Source organism: Lethenteron reissneri, chromosome 10 (assembly GCF_015708825.2).
Source record: "Lethenteron reissneri isolate LAM-NWPU_2019-01 chromosome 10, ASM1570882v1, whole genome shotgun sequence".
NCBI classification, from domain to species: domain Eukaryota; kingdom Metazoa; phylum Chordata; class Hyperoartia; order Petromyzontiformes; family Petromyzontidae; genus Lethenteron; species Lethenteron reissneri.
In genome coordinates this window covers 373,149-393,283 of record NC_083788.1, presented here as the reverse complement: position 1 = coordinate 393,283, position 20,135 = coordinate 373,149, and the positions used below count along the sequence as shown (strand labels likewise).

The 20,135-nt window shown below is 54.9% G+C and overlaps 1 protein-coding gene across 1 annotated transcript; it reads left to right on the top strand.

Annotated features, from left to right (window-relative positions):
* The first annotated feature begins 343 nt into the window (after nucleotides 1-343).
* On the top strand, nucleotides 344-18,667 carry LOC133340782 (serine/threonine-protein kinase 3-like). Its single transcript, XM_061549170.1, has 11 exons — nucleotides 344-504; nucleotides 4,421-4,501; nucleotides 6,954-7,082; nucleotides 8,515-8,629; nucleotides 9,195-9,359; nucleotides 10,061-10,228; nucleotides 11,572-11,709; nucleotides 12,220-12,342; nucleotides 13,670-13,958; nucleotides 14,614-14,786; nucleotides 15,578-18,667. The coding sequence occupies exons 1-11, from the start codon at nucleotides 482-484 to the stop codon at nucleotides 15,734-15,736; spliced, it is 1,563 nt and encodes a 520-aa protein (XP_061405154.1). The 5' UTR covers nucleotides 344-481; the 3' UTR covers nucleotides 15,737-18,667.
* The last annotated feature ends 1,468 nt before the right edge of the window (nucleotides 18,668-20,135 follow it).

Here is a 20,135-nt window from a genome sequence, read left to right as displayed (position 1 = left end):
TGATAATCGATTAATCGTTATTTCATGAAATCGATACCGAATCGAGACCGACCGGGTGGGGGGGGGTTGGCAGCAGTAATCGAACCCAGCGCGGTGGGAACGAATCGACACACGGATCGAGCAATCGATCCGGGCCCGGCCAACTCTTCCTCTTTGTATTTCCCATCGCGGTTCGGGCTCTCCCCCCCCCCACGCCCCCCCCCCACACCCCCCCCACACCCCCCCCCCCACCACGGACGCTCGCGATTGGCCGGAGCGCCGTCGCCTCGCGCCAGCAAAGCGGCGTCCCATTGGTCCAAGGCGCTTATCCGTGTTAGGAAATTCGAGGCGAAGGGGGTGGTTTTTTTTTGGTTGTGGAGTAGCGAGAGAAGTGGAGGTTTGGCGGTGGACGAGGTGGACGAGACGATGGCACGGGCGAGCGAATAAAGGAGGAGGAGGCGAGGAGGAGGAGGAGAGGCAGCCTTGACGACGCGAGAAAGCCATGGACAAGCCCGGGCAGAGGAGGTAGAGCGACTCGGCTCGGCTGTCTGGGCGCCAGTAGGCCCCGATGCGCCCGGGGCGACTTCCCCGGCGCGGAAATTGCCCAGAATTGTTGGTTGACGACACCTCGCCCGCTCCTACTCCCCCCCCCCCCCCCCTGTGTGTGTGTCTCTCTCTCATCGCTCTCTCATCTCTCTCTCCCGTGTGTGTCTCTCTATTATCTCCCCCCCCCCCTGTGTCTCTATTATCTATCCCCCTGTGTGTGTGTCTCTATTATCTCCCTCTCCCCCTGTGTGTGTCCGTCAGTGGTTAGCCGCTACGAACTCGGCCAAAACAAACACCCCCCACCGAGTTCGATTCGTAAAGTTGGCAGTGGGGAGACAAAGGCGGTCGGGCGTGGTGTTGGCTACCATTCATAGGCTGACTCCGGTTGGCACGGTTGGCTACGTGCGGCGCGAAAGAAGTTCTACATATATACATACTGTATATACATACTGTAGACTAACACTACATATATACATACTGTATATACATACTGACCTAGACTAACACTGCTCATCGACTCGCACTACCCATAGACTCAACACACAACCAAGTCTACCCATAGGCTCCGTTGTGTTAGAGTGTAAATCCACAACATTTACAATCTAAAGATTTACAGATTGTAAAAGTTGTGGATATTTACTCTCCAACACAACCGGTGTGCGCTGTAACGAATTGGCCACGTTTTGTTTACGTGATAACCCCTTACGAATATGGCTGTGTCGGGTGGTGGCGGTTTTGACGACGCTTTGTATATTTACGCGATCTAACCCGAGAAAAAAAAAAACCTCATGGATAATATTTCTCGCGAAAGCCAGTGGAAAAGAGCTTCATAGCCTTTCAGATTTTTCCGATACAAGTAAAGATTCAGATTGCTCTGGTCTAACAACACTGGTGATGCTGAGCCATAAAGGAGGCTGCTGTGTCTGGGGATTTGACAGCAGCACGATGACCATCAGTTTCAAAGACAATGCGTCGTTATAAGAGTTGGTTTGCATGTTCACCACAAGTCTTGTGTGTGCTTAATGCAGGACTTAATTCCTTGCAGAAGGTATAATCCATTTGGTGTTTGAACATCTTAACACCTCCTGTTTTATTGCCAGAAAGGGTGAAACCTATTCTATTTCTTTTATACTTTGATGCCTGCAAAAAAGGTCCTATGGTATAGATTAGAGCCTATTTATAGACGTTCTAACAAATGAGATGATTTGGGTACTGGGTACAGGCGGCCCTGTGCCTCTGTTTATGCTCCAGCTAATCCTAACCACCCCCACCACCACCAGCGCAATCCCAGTAGCTCGAGTTGACGCACTCGAGGTACTGCGATGGGTCACATACCCGGTAGAGGACCGGCGGTCACTCTCTAGGCCAGTGTTCTAAGTTTCAAGGCCGCTGCGGGCCCACTGGCGGCCCCTGGGTGGCCTTTAGTGCCGCCCCTCCCCCCCAATAATACACAACATAACGTGAAAACACCCCCATCGTCATTATCCTCATGGTGCTGCTGTCAAACCCCCAATGGGTTCAAATTTGTGGCGGTCCTCACTAACACACTGATTGATGCGTTATCGGCCAAAGTGTCCGCCGCCTCTTAAAATTAGTGAAGAACGCCGCTCTGCAGCCACTGCTCTAACACACGCGCAGGCATGCCGCTGTTTCTCAACAGCATTTGTGGTTCTGTTGTCCGCTATGTCAATATCCTTCCCCATCGCACCTTTTGCATGTCGTCGGCTCGATCAGTTTCACCGCAGCCTGCCCGCATTTTCCTCTTTTGATTTAATATGAAGTGTAGTTAACATACTTGTCAACCCTTTATCAGTGCCCTACCGTATTACAGACCAATTCAGACCTTATTGGTCACCTCGTGCCCCTTATAAATCTCAACGTTCATCCTACAAAGTCCCTTCATAAGGAGAGAAACACAAACAAATAGAGAAAAATAAATGTTTACCCATATTGATACGGCTGTACGCCGTATGGACCTAAAAACTAAATTTCCCTGTAAAAGAATATGGGGTAAACCGTATGGGCTGTGACAGCTGTTAGTTAAGATTCTGCCTCATACGGTTAAATGCCTGGCACGAACAAGGGGAAGGCACCCGAGCTCCCTGGGATGAGTTGGATTCCGAGTATAGGCAACACTCTAATCTAAGTTCATCCCGGTGGCTGGAGTCACTCTTAACCACTAGGATGAGTTCGAGTCTGAGCGTAAGCGAATAGGAGACTCTCTCAATCTCTCACAGACCTCTTTGAGACAAGGTGACGAGATGCTAACTACCTTGCCTGGTATACAAGTGGTCGTGGGTTTGATCCCGACCCTGATGCCTGTATATTTGGAGTTTTCATGTCTCACTCTCTCCCCATGGTCGCGTGGATTTCTCCGGGTCCTCCGGTTTTTCACTCCAAGTTTAGAAACACGCGTTTAGAGTATTGTCTGCTTATATGTTTCCACGTGATAATGATAAGCCCCTGAGTTGAGCTATCATTTGTGATTGGTCCCTTCTGAAAAAGAGCCACATAGCTCAGTGGGGCCTTACCTGATCAAATAAATAAAACCTCGTGAAATCGTTTAATGAAGTGGCACAGAGTGAAATGTGTAAATATCTTGCAACAATTGGAAATACATTTGGGTAAATGTATATTCTGTATTTACTTACGGTGTTTCACAAAGCTGAGACCATGGCTGGATGAACATATGGTCTGTGATTGGTTAAATATATCTGCGAAGTTGTTGAGATGTTGGCGGGGCATTGGTGGGACCTTGGTGGAAACAGTATTGACAGAGACTCAGTTTCTCTTCCTGCATCTGCATGGACAGTAATCGGTCACTTAATTTCACGCAGTACAAATGTGAAGGATATTTAAGCATTTGATAATCACGAAAGGAAGTGAGTGGGCTTGGCTAGGACTCGTCGCGAAACTACGAACGAAGCAATGTTTTGTTTTAACGGGGAAAGGCCCCACTGAGCTACGTAGCTCTTTTTCAGAAGCGACCCTGCCAATCGCAAATTATAGCTCAACGAAGTGGCTTATCATCACGTATACTTCTATAGCAGGAACCAAATAATCTTCAATGCGTGATGTTGATTCTTAAATGTGGAGGTAAAAACCGGAGGACCCGGAAAAAAATCCACGCGACCATGGGTAGAGAGACATGAAAATTCCAAATATACAGCAGTCGCCTGGGTCAGGATCTAACCTACTATCTCCTATTACACCAGGCGAGGTAGTTAACATTCCACGACCGTGTCACTAGAAGGGATGTTGGACTGTGGATGAATATTAATAACGGGAGCGGCAGCCAAGGTATGGAACACGTCCGAGAGAACGTCTAGCAGGGAGATGAAGCGATGCAACCAGCGCCTTGGTGTGCTAGATTCGGTTGCTGCATCGCGGGATCGTGAGCGACGATGATAGCTTGGGAAGGGATCTTCGACTTCTCATGTGCTGCCACCAGAGTCGCACGTTTATCTCGTATCGGGCTCGTGATGATGATGTGGCCCGGTCTGTAGCCCCGAGGGCGTTCTGCACGGTACACACCTCCGTGAGCTGCTGCATGGTCTGTGTTTCCCCAGTCACGTGTGTCAGTGTCACTTTGTTGTCATTACCCCGCACCTCCGATTGGCATGGTTGGCTACGTACGGTGCGAAAGACGTTCGGCACACATACTCATGATGCTGCGTGGTCGGTTTCGAGCAGTCGCGTGCGTACGTTGAACTTCTTAGTGGTTGGCCGCGGCTGATGATGACGGCAATGAAAATGCGTGAGTTTGTGTTTCGATTTTCGTGTGTGTCAGTGTAATAGGTTGACCATGGCTGACGACGACGATGACGACGATGATGATGATGCAATGACGACGATGAGCTGTCACGCTGAGCTCGGCCCTGTCGTGTTCCCGCAGCACGCTGAAGAAGCTGAGCGAAGACAGCCTGACGAAGCAGCCCGAGGAAGTGTTCGACATCCTCGAGAAGCTCGGAGAAGGGTGAGAGCTCCCCCGCTCCATCTCACAACCACGGCCCACGGCAGCCGCCAACCCGTCACTTAACCCTTATAACCCATCCTGATGATGTACGCGATGTACGTACGTGTGCGTCGTCGGTCTTTTCTTCTTCCAATTCCGTTCCGATGGCATACTTGGTGCATGAAAGCGATCTGTGTGGGCACGGCCGCCGTTTCCTTGCCGTCACATCCTGCGCTGCCAACACAGGAATCCCGCGCTGAACCCCTTTCCCGCTTCAGAGACGGAACCGGAAGAAGAAAAAAAACTAAAATAAAATCACGTCATCGGTGCCGAGGCTCCCACAAGGCCATGCAGGAGGGGCCGTGCGTGACACAGTTTGGCTGACAGCTATCGTAGAGTGGCGGCGGTTGTGTCGCTGCGGTTCTCTGCAGTTAGTAACATTGTTAATTAAAAACATTGGCGTGACTACTGCGCCTCTCTAAATAAAATGAACCCCAAGCCGCTCACGCGTTCCGAGATTCAGCGGTGAACGAGGACATCCACCGTCCTGCTACTTGCAGACGTCTCGGAGCGGGAATGGGTGGTGACATCGCCACAGTAATTGCGCCAGGTTAAGTGCACTTTGAAGTCATCACGTGATGTGTCGAAGGTTTGCTGGTAGGAGGCCAGGGAATAAACCCTGGTGTTATGGGCTGACTGACTGAGGTGACTGGCAGATGCACCCCCTGTGATCCCCACTATGCCACCTTGCTGAGTTTTAGCCGCCCGGCGCTCCACTCGTTGTTGTGAGCGTCGCTCCTCTGCCCTCCGCTGTTTGTTGCAGAGCGACTGCCTCCATCTGCCCTATAGCCTCAAAGTACACCTAGCTTGGCACTGCCCTCGAGCGTCCTTCATGAGCCTCCGTCTCACAATGACACATGCACACCAACATACCTTCATCGTCATAAGCCACTGCTGGAATAATATATAATTTTAAGGTTCACTTTGAGAAACATTTAATGTTATTGAGCCCTTTTGTCTTTTTATTAAAAGGCAACGTTTTTTGTCAATCAATTAAGAGTAACTTTGAAGTAAAAATATGAGGCTCCAGTTAAGGCTCGTACATCGTTAATACATTTAACTCGCAGTGTTGAAATCGGAGGGACAATTACTCAAGCGCTGCAAACCTTATCTGGAGCGCTGGTCGTTAGTAGAGATAAGGATGCCCTGCGGCGCGAGATGTTGACTCGCCTGGTATACAGGAGGTCTTGAGTTCGATACCGACATTGACGCCTGCTGTATATTTGGAGTTTACAGATTTCTTTCTCTCTTCCCATGGTTACATGGATTTTTCTCCGGGTGCTCCGGTTTTTCCCTCCATTAAGAGTCAACGTCACGTGTTTAAGAGTATATTTGGCTGCCGCTATAAATTTCCACGCGATGATGATGATAAGCCCACTTCGTTGAGCTATCATTTGTGGTGGCCAGGTCGCGCTTCTGGAAAAGAGCTACGTAGCTCAGTGGTGGGGTCTTACCTGGTAAATAAATAAATAAAGACGGGTGAAACTCCCGTGCCAAGGCAAACGCCAGAGCTCCCAAATCCCCAGAATCGGAATCCTTTATTTTATTCCTGCAGAAATCCGAAGAGCTGTTAAGCTCTTTATTTTTCCCTCCACAGATGCGTCCACTCTATTGAGCTCCAGCCGCCACCACGAGTGGGAACCGCCCCCCTGCCCCCCCCCCAGCCCCCCCCCCCCCCCCCCCCCAGTGCACGCATCTCGGTAACTGGGCATTGCATAACGACCGGCGCGTCGGTGTTTTGCCAACGGCAAAAGCTGACCGGTATCCGGCGTTGGGATGTTTGGACCGACGCCAGTCGCAGTCGCATTTGGTTTGGCTGTGGCAGGAGACCGGAGGAGAACCACGCAGGCCAGGGGGAGAGATTACAATGAACTAAACTCAATAATAAATACCAATACCCCAGCCATTCGCCACTGTGTGACGGTGACGTCACCACGGCACCTGTGCTTTGAGGCCACGTGAAGTCTCGAAGGCTCGCTGACGGGAGGTCACGGGACGGACCCAGCAGGTGCCATGGGTTGGCTGACCGAGATGACCGATAGATGCACCAGCTGTGTTGCCTGTGTTCTGTGTGATTGTGTGTGTTGTGGGGAGCGGTAGTGCAGCGGTTAAAGCACTGCGCTACGAACCCGACGAGCCGAGTTCGATACCTGCTCACGCCCAACACCATTGACTTTTATCTGAACTGGTCCTGGGCCTCCCCTAGGTCGACTCGGGCTCAAACGAGTACCTGGTGCGGTGTGTAAGCATCGGCACTTAGGGAGACAAAGGCGGCCGAGCGTGGTGCTGGCCGCCCACCCCCGTCGTGTGCCACAGTGCCCGGCGTTCATACATGCTGCTCGCTAGCAGCACTTGCCTCCAGCAGTCTGGTAACCCTTTCTCTTTGTTGTTGTTTCTGTGTATGGACGCACAGCTCCTATGGCAGCGTGTTCAAGGCGATGCACAAGGAGTCGGGCCAGGTGGTGGCCATCAAGCAGGTGCCCGTGGAGTCCGACCTGCAGGAGATCATCAAAGAGATCTCCATCATGCAGCAGTGCGACAGGTGCTGCCTGCGCTTGCGTTGCGCTCACTTGTTGACTCATTCGCTCACTCACCGATCACTCGCTGGCTCGCTCGCTTCGCACAGCACCGCACCTCTGATTAGCACGGTTGGCTACGTACGGTGCGATAGAAGTTAAACTTGCACTCGCCCACTCAACCACCCACTCAACCACCCACTCATCCCCGCACCTCTTGTGCCGGGCTGTTGTTAGTATCTTCATGCATTAATGTCAATTGTCTAAATATTATTAAGTACATTTTTGGGGTGAAAAAGGGGGTAACTTTCGGAACGAATTCAGCCTTCAACGTGCACTTCCTATACTTGCTTAACGACCAAATCGCTTAACGACCAAATCGCTGAACGACCAAATCGCTTAACGACCAAATCGCTGAACGACCAAATCGCTTAACGACCAAATCGCTGAACGACCAAATCGCTTAACGACCAAATCGCTGAACGACCGGTCTCGTGGTTACCAATTACCATCGTTAGGAGGAGGGGGGTCCTACTCTATATCAATATTATGCACGTAATTTGCACACCGGTGGTTGTACAGTGTCGATGCACTATGGCTTACCGAGCAATCTCTGTAGTACCGACAATTGCTGCTCCGAGAAGTAGCAGTAGTCGGAGGTTCTGCGCCACTATCCTCCATCCCATCTCCTTCACTTCGATTCAAGTCCTTGTGATCCCCACCCCCCTTGTTTTCGGGAGCGTATCTCCAGGGGGGGTGGGGGCGGAGGCCGTGAACCGGTGGGTGTTGTGGCCTGTACCTTTGATATGTTTGAACAAAATTATTCTGCCAGAGCGTGACTCTCGCTTACGTTGGGAATGTATTCCTTGTCGCGTTTGTGCGATGCATTTTTCGGCGTATTGCGTGGCGCGGTCAATTTGCCCCCCCCCCCCCCGATTTCTATTTCGCATCGTCGCTGTTACCTTTTTTTACCAGTTTTATTTGTTGTTGCTTTCGGTAGTTTGGCAATGACCTTTCCCGCCGGGTTCCACTCTCTCCCTCTCTCTCACGAACGAGACTCGGATCCTGATCCTGACCTCCCGAGTTCTCTCCCCTGGGTTTAAAACAAAATCAGTGACCCCTATTCCCCTCTCCTTCCTTCCCCCACTACCTCCATCACCCTTTGTCCCTTCATGTAAATAAACAATTGTTGAGTTAAATAGTAAAATAGTAAATCTTCCCCCCCCCACCGCATCCTTCCCTCCCCGTATGAACATTCTCATGCTGCCCACTTGGGTGGCGGCGGAGGGAGCCCAAATCTCTCAACCCTGGGGCACTCAGCCCTGCCGGGGTTGTTGTCTGCGGAGTTTCTGTTCCACCCCTCACCAACCCCCCCCCACCAACCCCCCACCAACCCCCCACCAACCCCCCACCAACCACCCACCCCCGACACGCGCTCACGCCGCTCCGTCCTCGCAGCCCCCACGTGGTCAAGTACTACGGCAGCTACTTCAAGAACACCGACCTGTGGATCGTGATGGAGTACTGCGGAGCCGGCTCCGTCTCTGACATCATCCGCCTGCGCAACAAGACGGTGGGAACGGCGGAGCGGTGCCCTCGTTATGTCGTCATCGTTAGCGTCGGCGTCGTCGTCGTTGTTAGCGCGGTGATGATTTGTCATTGTCATCATCGTTATTGGCACCATTGTTAGTGTGATCATCGTCAGCATTATTGTTAGTGTGGTAAGCATCATCATTCTTAGCCTGATCATCATTGTGAACGTCATCATCATCACAATCGTTTGCCTGATTATTATCAGCATCATCATCGTTGTTAGCATGATCATCCTCAGCATCATTATTGTTGGTGTGATTGTCATCATCATCGTTATCCGCATCATCGTCGGGTCTTCGTTTGTCCATGTGCGTTTACGTGCGCGTGTGCGTCTCCATGTCTACCCTGCGTGTGCATGCGCCTTCCTGTGTTTGTGCGCGCGTGTCGATGGGGTTGTCCTGCATGTGTGTGGGCGTGCGTCTCGGGTTGTCCCCGGGGGTCACTCGTCACTCACGCCGTGCCTGTGTCCCCCCTCATGTGCTTCTCCCGTGTGACCCCCCCCCTGTGTCCCCCTCCGTATCCCCCTCCGTGTCCCGCTTCTCCAGCTGACGGAGGACGAGATCTCCGCGATTCTGAAGGCGACGCTCAAGGGCCTCGAGTACCTGCATTTCATGCGCAAGATCCACCGCGACATCAAGGCCGGCAACATCCTGCTCAACACCGAGGGCCACGCCAAGCTCGCCGACTTCGGCGTGGCCGGGCAGCTCACGGTGAGCCTCGCCGGGCCACCGCACCGCTACGACACAGCGCAGCACACCGCGCGACGCAGCACACGCCACGACGCCGTTACGCTGCCACGCTCAATCGCACAACACCGCGCCATGCTCTAGCATGGCGCACAACCACAGCTCAACCACACCACACATCAGTTCTACCACTGGTACCGCGCATCACGCTACATCGCCACCCCTCCACACTAGGAACAGAAACTACGGCCTGTGTCATTGGTATGAGCGATATGGGATGTGGTGATATGATTGTCACGCATCATCATCGCCCTCTAGTGGCTGACTAATGCCCACGAGAATGCTGCTGCATTCTACTGCTGCACAAGGGACAGTTGCCAATAGGGGGCTCTCTTGGCCACACTGCAGAAGAGCATCAGCACGGAAATGGGGAATGTTAGCAAGTACCCAATAAATACGCAATTTCTTGTTCCTGGTCATAGTAGTGGTGGTGGTGACAATGGTGGTGGTGGTGGTGGTGATTGTGGTGGTAGCAGTGATTGTGGTGGTAGCAGTGATGGTGGCGGTAGCAGTGGCGGTGATAATGGTGGTGATGGTCGCGGTGATTGTGGCAGTGGTGGTGTTAGCAGTGATGATGGTGGTAGTGGTGGTGATGATGATGTTGGCTGTGGTGGTGGCGGTGATGATGATGATGGTGGTGTTGACGGCGGCGGTGGTCACCGCAGGACACGATGGCGAAGCGGAACACGGTGATTGGCACGCCGTTCTGGATGGCGCCCGAAGTGATCCAGGAGATCGGCTACAACTGCCTGGCGGACGTGTGGTCGCTGGGCATCACCGCCATCGAGATGGCCGAGGGCAAGCCGCCCTACGCCGACATCCACCCCATGCGGGTGAGTGCCCCCCCCTCTCGCCCACTCCTCCCTCCCCCCGCTCCTCCCTTCCCCCACTCATCCCTCCTCGGCACTCTCCCCACTGCCCCGCTTGCCAATCTCCCTTCCCCGCACTCATGCCTCTCCCCCCTGCTCACTCCCCCCACTCTCTCCTCTCCTCATCCTCTCAACTGCCCTCCCCACTCTCCACTCACCGCTCTCTCCACTGCCCCGCTTGCCACTCTCCCTTCTCCACTCTCCCTTCCCCACACTCATTCCTCTCCACTCTCCCCCCCTTCCCACTCTCCCCTCCCCTTGCCTCCACTCATCACTCTCCACTCACCACTCTCCCCACTGCCTGGCTCACCACTCCCTTCTCCACTCACCACTCGCCACTCTCCCCACTGCCTTGCTCACCACTCCCTTCACTCGCCACTCTCCCCACTGCCTCGCTCGCCACTCTTCCTTCTCCACTCTCTCTTCCCCACACTCATCCCTCTCCACTCCCCCCTCCCACTCTCCCCCTCTCCACCTCCCTCCTCTGTGCCTACCTATTTGCATATATTTGTAATGAGCGACTTCCATGACACGTCGTGTAGAGGGTGTTCTTCTTTATTCCACGTACGGGCACAGCACAGGCCAACGTTATCGGCTTCCTCTCCAAGTACACACTTATCTATTACGTTCTACGGACTACACACACGGTTGATCGCACGGCGGTTCCGCCTGTCCGCTCCCGGTCTCGCCGCTGGCTGACGGCGTGCTGGGGAGGACGGTGGAGCTCCGCAGGAGATCCGCCACGTGGCCGAACAACGGAGAGAGATGACAGCGAGCAGCGACGCAGTCCGGACCCAAGACTCCACACACCGACCCCGAGTCCCCCTCCGCCTCCGCTTGTATTGCCGCAGACGCGGCGAGGCTCCTCCTCCGGCCACGCCCTCTCGTGGAACTTTCTAGCCGTTCTTGGAGTTTGTCGGCCGGCCCTGCCCTTCACCTTTGGCCCAGATACCTCTCCCTTTTGGGGATTGGATAATGTTTATAATGGTGTCTGTACCCGTGCTTCCCTTTTTCAACCAGTAGATGTCACTATCTCATTACTTATTTACCGGATTTGCTGAGATTTCCTATACGTTGCACTCCTGTAGCAGCGAGTCTTTTTCTCTTGTTTGTACATTTCTGTACCTGCCCCTGCTGTTGCCCTTCCCCCTAACCTCCGATTGGCGCGGTTGGCTACGTATGGTGCGAAAGAGGTTCCACATACACACCTACACACTGAACATCTGTGACAAGAGCTTCGGATTCCTCCAGGATAAATAAATATTCTGATTCTGCATACCCGTGGGCGTGCGTGCGTGGCACCGCAGGCCATCTTTATGATCCCCACCAACCCCCCGCCTACGTTCCGCAAGCCCGAGAACTGGTCTGATGACTTGACGGACTTTGTCAGGAAGTGTCTCGTCAAGAACCCGGAGCACCGCGCAACAGCCACGCAGCTCCTGCAGGTAACGCAGCGCGCGGCCGCCTGCAGCGAGTGGAGAGAGTGGAGTGAGATGAGAGGGGAGAGGCGGGGGAGTGCGTAGAGTAGAGTGAGATGAGAGGGGAGAGGCGGGGGAGTGCGTGGAGGGGAGTGGAGTGAGTTGAGAGGAGAGAGGCGGGGGAGTGTGTGGAGGGGAGTGGGGTGAGATGAGAGGGGAGAGGTGGGGGAGTGCGTGGAGGGGAGTGAGGGGAGAGGTAGGAGAGTGCGTGGAGTGAGGTGAGAGGGGAGAGGTAAGAGAGTGTGTGGAGTGGAGTGAGGTGAGAGGGGAGAGGTAGGAGAGTGCGTGGAGGGGAGTGGGGTGAGATGAGAGGGGAGAGGCGGGGGAGTGCGTAGAGGGAAGTAGAATAAGAGGCGGGGGAGTGCGTGGAGTAGAGTGAGATGAGAGGGGAGAGGGGGGAGACCATATGGAGATGAGAGTGAGAGTGAGGAGCCAGGTGGAGTGAGCGTGCCGCGTGTGCCCCCCTCCCCTCTCCAGCACCCCTTCATCAAGGCCGCCAAGCCAGTGTCCATCCTGCAGAGCTTGGTGGGGGAGGCCATGGCCATCAAGGTGAAGAGGCAGGAGATGGACGACGACCTCGACGAGGAGGACGACAACTCCGTGAGTGACCTCGCCACGACCTCACCGCGACCTCGCTGCCCTTCCGCCACATGACCCCCGCTGGGCGGTGGCTGGGCCACCTCGCTGCCCCACGCTGCCTTGTAGTACCCTTCCAGCCATTGAGCTGCCCCGTTTTCCTGCTGCCCTGCGCTGCCCTGGTCTCTCCCACTGCCCTGTGCCAATGAGTTGATCGGAATCGGAATGTTTATGTCAGAATGGGAATGTTTGTTCAGACTGGAGGAAGCCGATGAGCTATGAAGCTCTTTTTCACAGCTGTCTGGTAGTGGTGGTGGCGGTGGTGTTGGTGCCGATTGGGGTGAGCGTTGGCGTAGTGATTAGCGCCACTGCGTTGCGACCCCAGCGACCCGAGTTCAATTCCCGCTCACGACCAACATCGGTGACGAATATCTTAACCCGTCCTGGGCCTCCCCTAGGTCGGCCTCAAATGAGTACCTGGTGCGGCGGTGTAAACATCGCCACCGGAGAGACAAAGCCTGAACTCATCTCGTGTAGATTTATAGAGCAGCGCCTTATTCCAAGGCGCATAACAGCAATTGTTAAATTGTACAAAAGATGACATTGATTGAGATAAAGAGTAGTGGATTTGTCATTAAAAGTGGTGGAGTCATGGTGACGGTGACGAAGAAGGTGGGGAGCGGTCAAGGAGGGGTTGGGGTAGTGACAGGGGTAGTGATAGGGGTATGAGTAGGCCTGGTCGTAGCTGGGGAGTGGGGGCAGGGAGGAGCAGTAGCAGGATGATGATGATGCCGGGCTAGGGGAGAGAGATGGGGGTTTTTTAAGGGAGGAAAGGAAGCAAGTTCGTAATTGTTAATGATGATGTGGCCAATGCTGCAGATTATGCCAATGACGCCGATAATACAGACGATGTCGATTCTGCTGATGATACTGCTGATTATGCTGACGATTCCCCTGATGATGTTGACGATTCTGATAATGATGATGATGATTCCCCCGACGATGCTGATGATTCCCCCGATGATGCTGATGATTCCCCCGATGATGCTGACAATTCCTCTGATGATGATGCTGCTGATGATGATGATGCTGACGGTTCCCCCGATGATCCTGCTGATTCCTCTGATGATGATGATGCTGCTGATGATGATGATGATGACGATTCCCCCGACGATGCTGACAATTCCCCTGAGGATGCTGCTCGCAATGCCGCTGATTCCGCCGACGATGCTGCTGATGCTCCTGCGGATGCTGATGATGCTGATGCTGATGATGCTGCCGCCAATTTTGCTGCCCATTCTGTCGATGCCGCTGGCCGACGACCGGACGGGACCGGGTCGACGTTGTGCAGGACGAAGAGGCGGTGGACAGCCGCACGATGCTGCGCATGGAGGATGGCAGCGATGCCACGGCGGCGGCGGGCGGCGGCAGAACGATGAGGGTGGGCGGCACGACGGCGCTGAGCGATGGCGCCCGCACCATGATCATCTCCCACGCCGGTGGCGACGCCGCTACCATGCTGGGCTCCGACCTGGGCACCATGGTCATCAACAGCAGCGAGGACGGCGACGAGGAAGAGGAAGGCCGCGACGGAGACGACGACGACGGTGATGGCGAGGTCGTCGACGGCACCATGAAGAGTGAGCCCCGGGGGGGGGAGGGGGGGGGCGGCCGTGGTGGAGGTAGTGGTGGTCGCAAACAGCACTTGCCCCAACAGTCTGCTAAAGACTACACGGGATCTTTGTCTTTGGTGGTGGTGGTGGTGGTGACAACCGTGGTGGCTGTGTTGACGGTGGTGGGGAACGGTGGTGTAGCGGTTAGCGCTGTGCTGTGCAGCGAACTCGGCGACCCGGGTTAGATTACCACTCACGGCCAACACCGGTGACGATTATCTGAATCGTTCCTGGGCCTCCGGTAGGTCAACTCGGCCTCAAATGAGTACCTGATGCGGTGTGTAAACATCGCCACTGGGGAGACAAAGGCGGCCAGGTGGGGTGCTAGCCACCCACCCCCTCGTATACTGTACCGATGTACGTAGGTGCTATTCGCTAAGGGCACTTGCCCCTACATTCTGATAAGGCTATACGGGGGATCTTTGTGTGGGTTGGTGGTGTGAGTTGGTTGCGGTCGTGGTGGTGATGGTGTGTGGTTGTTGGTGTGGTGTGTGGTTGTTGTGGTGGTTGTTATAGTGGTGCTAGTTGGTTATTGTTGTGGTGGTGCTGGTGTGTGGTTGATCATGGTGGTTGTGATGGTGGTCGTGGTGGTGATGGTGGTGTTATGTGATTATCCGGCCAGGCATAGACACGCCGGACCACCGCACACAGCGCCCCTCCTTCATGGAGTACTTCGAGGCGAAGGACCGGGAGAACAAATCTGGGCCGGCCTCGGGGGGGGCGGCCAGCAACGGGCGCAAGGCCAGCGGGCCCCACGCCGACTTCCGCATCCCAACGGACGGAGACTTCGACTTCGTACGTCCGCACTGACGCGCGAGCTTAGGCGGACACAGACAAGCAGACACGCGGGGGCACAGACACGCGCGGGGGCACAGACACGCGCGGGGGCACAGACACGCGCGGGGGCACAGACACACGTGGGCACAGACATGCACACGCGGGCGTAGAGGCACGCAGACACGCGGAGGCACAGACACGCGCGGGCGCAGACACGCACACACACGGGCGTAGAGGCACGCAGACACGCGGAGGCACGGACACGCGCGGGCACAGACATGCACACACACGGGCGTAGAGGCACGCAGACACGCGGAGGCACAGACGCACGCGGGCACAGACATTCATACGCGGGCGTAGAGGCACGCAGACACGCGGAGGCGCAGACACGCACACACACGGGCGTAGAGGCACGCAGACACGCGGGCGCAGATACACTCATGTCTACACGATGATGATGATGGTGCTGGTGGTGATGATGCTGACGATGATGCTGGTGTTGATGACGATGCTGGTGGTGTTGATGATGATGATGATGACGACGATGATGCTGGTGTTGATGCTGCCCCTGCTGCTGGTGGTGGTGTTGACACTGCTGCTGCTGTCACTGACCGCCGATGTCACCGCTACGCTGCTTCTCTTGTCCTGCTGCTCATGCGCCTCTGATCGTCCCCCCCCCCACCCCACCCCTTGCTTCGTCGACCGCCGCCGACATCGCTGACCTCTCCATCGTCTCCACCTCCTCGTCCTCTACCTCGTCCACCTCGTCATCCCCGCGCATGCTGTGCGGTCGATATGGCGCTCCGCAGCTGAAGGTGATGAGCTACGAGGAGCTACAGGCGCGGCTGTCGGCGCTCGACCCGATGATGGAGCGCGAGATCGAGGAGCTGCGCCTCCGCTACCAGGCCAAACGGCAGCCCATCCTGGACGCCATCGATGCCAAGAAGCGTCGCCAGCAGAACTTCTGAGCCCCCCCCCCGCGCCGATCAGCCTCCCCCCTGCCCCTGCCCTCGTCCTTGGCACCTTCCAGGCGTAATTGCCCGCCCACTCGCCCTGGAAGTCTCGCCGACGACAGACTCTCCTGCTGCATCATCGTTGGAGCACGACTCCCCTCTGACCCCTGGCCTCTGCCGCCCCCCCCCCATCCTCCTACCCCACCCCCCCCCGCCATCTCTCCTCTCCGGACCCCGGCGCGGTGGCGGTGGCGGCCGTGCCAATCTGCGTGCCGGCATCCGGTGCCGGTGTTTCTCGAGTGGCCTTGGTGCAGCAAGCGGCGGTGGCGCAGCAGTCGGTCGGTCGATCCGTGGGTGGGAGGAAGGAAAAAACGTTCCTGACCCACATCCTTTGTGCCTCGAGAGGCCACAACGTCATCGTCGTCACCGTCGTCGTCACAATCGTCACCATCGTCACCATCATCGTCATCGTCGGTCTTCCTGTGTTTGCTCTGTATGTCTGTTTTCTTTATTTATTTAGTTTTGCTCGCCGTGTTTTTGTTTATCTTTCAACCTCCACCCCCCTTTCCCCTCGGGGGTGTCCACCTGGCTCCGCTCGGCGGCTGCGCTCGCCGCCCCTCGCAGTAAACTTCGTTTTCATTTTATTCTACCTGACCACCAGGTGAGGCCCGCCGCTGAGCTTTCCGTGGCTCTCTTTAGGAAGCGATGGCTCGACGAAATTGGCCGATATCCTAATCATCATACTCTCAAAACACACGCGTGATGCGTCGATTCTCGATGCGGAGGAGAGGGACCAATCGGAGGAGCCGGAGGAAAGAATCCACGTGACCACGATGGGGAGAGAGAGATAGGCAAGCAAACTCCAAATATACAGCAGCAGCAGGCATCTTCAGGGTCAGGATCCAACCCACCACCTCCTGCGTACCAGGCGAGGGAGTTAACATCTCCTGACCACCGTGCGCAGGAGGGGACGACGTTCCCGCAGGGGATCGCTAGCGCCCGTGACCCTGAGCCATCCGACTCCCCGATGTGGGAGTTTGACCCCAGGCAATGGAGGTAATGATTGTAATGAGACTGACGATGACGCCCGATGGCGCAACGAGGCGGCAAAGGGGGTCCGGGTTCGATTCCCAACTCGGGGCGGCGCTGTGTGTACTTGGAGTCTGTGTGTTGCTTCTCTTCCCCATGCATACCTGTCAACCCCTTATCGGAGCCCTACCGTATTACAGACCAACTCAGACCTTATTGGTCACCCCGTGCCCCTTATAAATCTCAACGTTCATCCTACAAAGTCCCATCACAAGGAGAGAAACACAAATAAATCGACATTATTTTTAATGTTGAAACGGCTGTAATGCCATATGGACCCGAAAAAACTCAATTTCCCTGTAGAAGAATACGGGGTAAACCGTATGGGCTGACAGCTATACCCATGTCGTGCATGGGATTTCCTCCGGGGTCTAAAATGGTGCGCAACGGTGTGACTGGTGTGGGGGTGCACACATCCCAGTGGTGAAAGATCACTCGTTCGCTCGCTTGGGATCGCACGCGCACAGCAGCGACATCGCCGCCCCCTTCCACCTCTACAAAATTACTTGGCAGGACCCCTCCCGGCAAAAGTGTTTGAGACTCGGCGACGCTTTCCCGGGTGTACGAATCTTGTGGAGGAGAGGGGCCGAGCGGCAGTAACTGGCGGCACCCTGGGAACAAACCCCGCAACGTTCGAATCAGAATATTCAGACTGGAGGAGGAATCCGATGAGCTATAAAGCTTTTTCTCTGCTGTCCAGTAGAAGCACGGGGTCAGGACGTTACAGCAACGAGCGATACAATAGACACTGTGCAATAATCCCCCCCCCCCCCCCCAGGGTTTACGTGGGGGTTGCGTTCCCTGCAAAGGTGCGACGATGAACGTCTCCCGCCGCGCCTCGTGGTTCCGCCAGCGAGCGAGCGCCACCATCATGCCAGCCGTACCTCGCTTCTGCTGGCGCAGCGGCGGTGGTAGCCGCGTGGTCGCTAGTTCGCTCGCTCGCTCGCTGCTGGACGTGTGTCTGTGTGTAAAAGAGCTGCTTAGCCCATCGGATTCCTCCAGTCTACAAATGAAGATTCTGACGGATATCTCGCTCACTCGCTCGCCCGCCCCAGCCGGAGATGAAGGGAGGGACGGAGGATGGAGGCGGCTTTCCCCGCAATGACGTCTCGACGTCGATGGGTTGACGGTCGCTTACCAGCCGGCTGGGGGGGGAGGTCGGTCTGTGGTTGCTCACTCGCCGGTGGAGCAGCGAGTCGCTCGCTTGGTCCGTTGGGGTGGAATGGTCGGGGGGTTTTGGGGGGGGGGGTCTTGCATCGTGGAGCCGTGCGCTGGGCCGCTCGTGGTGGTAATTTAACCACTCCGCGATGTTATTGTGAATATCCATCGCGTGTAATCTTTGTCGGGCTCCGCTTCCTCGTGGAGAATCGCCCCACTGGGGGCTGGGTGGGATGGCGGAGTCGCCGTCCCGTGGTCTTTCTTTGCTTTTTTGAATTGGCGTCTGGCTCGTGACCACTTGGGGGGGGGGGGGCGCTCCTCCGCCGTGAATAAACCTCGCGGCAGGCGTGGGCGGCAAGGGCGGAGGAGCGGACGCCGCGCGGTGAATGCGCAGTCTTCATCGTCGCCACCATTGCCACCGTTAATTCATCAGCATCGTTATTGTCATTAAAAGTTTTCTTAATTTTCATCATCAGTCACCGCACCATCGTGTTCATCATTACTGTCATCGCCGTCCTCATTGTCATCGTCGTCGTCATTATCTTGACTCGTAATCGTCATCGTCACTGTCTTCATGACCGTCGTTGATATTGCTCGGTTATCCTTCTCTGCTACTGCTTCCTGATGGCAACGCGATGAATGAGCACCATCTATTTTGTTATCTTCTACCATTTGAATAAATATTTTGTTTTCGTCAAATCCGATTCTGCTCGTTTAACAAACTCAGCTGTTCTTAGATTGGGCACGGTGCCGTGTGACGTCTCGCGGTCACGTGACGTCACGCGGTCACTTGACGTTTCGGTCACGTGACGTCCCGCAGCCATGTGACGCCTCGGTGGTCACGTGACGCCTCTCAAGGACCATTTCTTTTTTCCTCACTCCCCGTTTCCCAGCGCGGTTTTCCGGTCTTCGCCCGTGCGTTGGGAATGTCTTCTCCCAAGCTTTCGCCACGCCACTCGCTACTTTGTACAGAATCAGAATCTGCAGTATTTATACTGCAGGGGGAATCCGATGAGCTGTGAAGCACGATGCAGACACGAGGGGAGTGCAAAGTACAGGAAAGGCAAGTGGTAGGGAACGGGGAGCGCCTGTCGTTGCCTGCAGTAAGCATAGCGAGCGCTTTTTTTGCACAGAGATGGTGAGAGGTAGTCACACTTGTTCGACTTCTTGTCGTACAGCTGCTGGTGTAGATGGCAGAGCAACAGCTACAATGTCACTTTGAGGTGGTCACGCCAGCAGACAACCGCGTCAGGAGCAGTAGCAGAGTGTATCATCGCTGTGATGTCTCTATGGGAAAATGGATCTCTGTGGGTCTCTCTGAGCCTCCATGGATCTCTGTGAGTCTGTGGGTGTCTAAGAATCTCTATGGGTGTCTGTGTCTCCACGGAGTGTATCATCACCGTCACCGCTGCAATGTCTCCTCGTATTTGCGGATGGGAGCCATTGCGTCGTCACAAGTGGTGCGCTCTGTTCTGGATGACCACGGTCGCACACCGCTGGAGAGATTTTAATTTTCCATTCGTGCGTCGGTGTTTTTGTCGACAGAGAGGAGAATAAGAGGGAAGTGTTAAGCCCGGGCTTGGAACAGAGGGGCAGGGAGCCGACGGCGCGGACGTCTGGGGGAAGGGAGTTCCGGACTTTTAGGAGTAGCCAGAAACATCGCTGCGATGCAACGTTGACGTCAGACTACCGGGGGTCAGTATTTAAACTGAACTATTAACTATGGGACCTTTTTTGCAAGTATCAAATGAAAATTCAGAATATATTTTTTTCCCTTTCTGTCAATGGAACAGGTGTTGAGGTGGAGTTTGGTGTTTGAACGGGCTTGTTCGTTGATACTGCCAAAAAAGGTCCCATAATGCAGCTGCTCACCCCGAGCTGTAAATGCTCCGATACGTGTGGCATTTTCCTTGTGCTGTTCGCCTTTTGTTATCCTCTGGCCTGACACTGGTGGTAGTGAGACTGGGCCATCAAGAAGGCTGCGGTCTCTGGTGTGGGCCAATCAGATAATGTTTTGTTTGCATTAACCTCAAGTACTTGTGGTTAATGCAGTACTTGATTCATTGCCTAAATGTTTATATTAGGTGTTTGAACATCTTAACACCTATTCTGATTATTCAAACTACGAACTAAACTCAACTTTTATTGTACCAGGCAAAGCCCCACT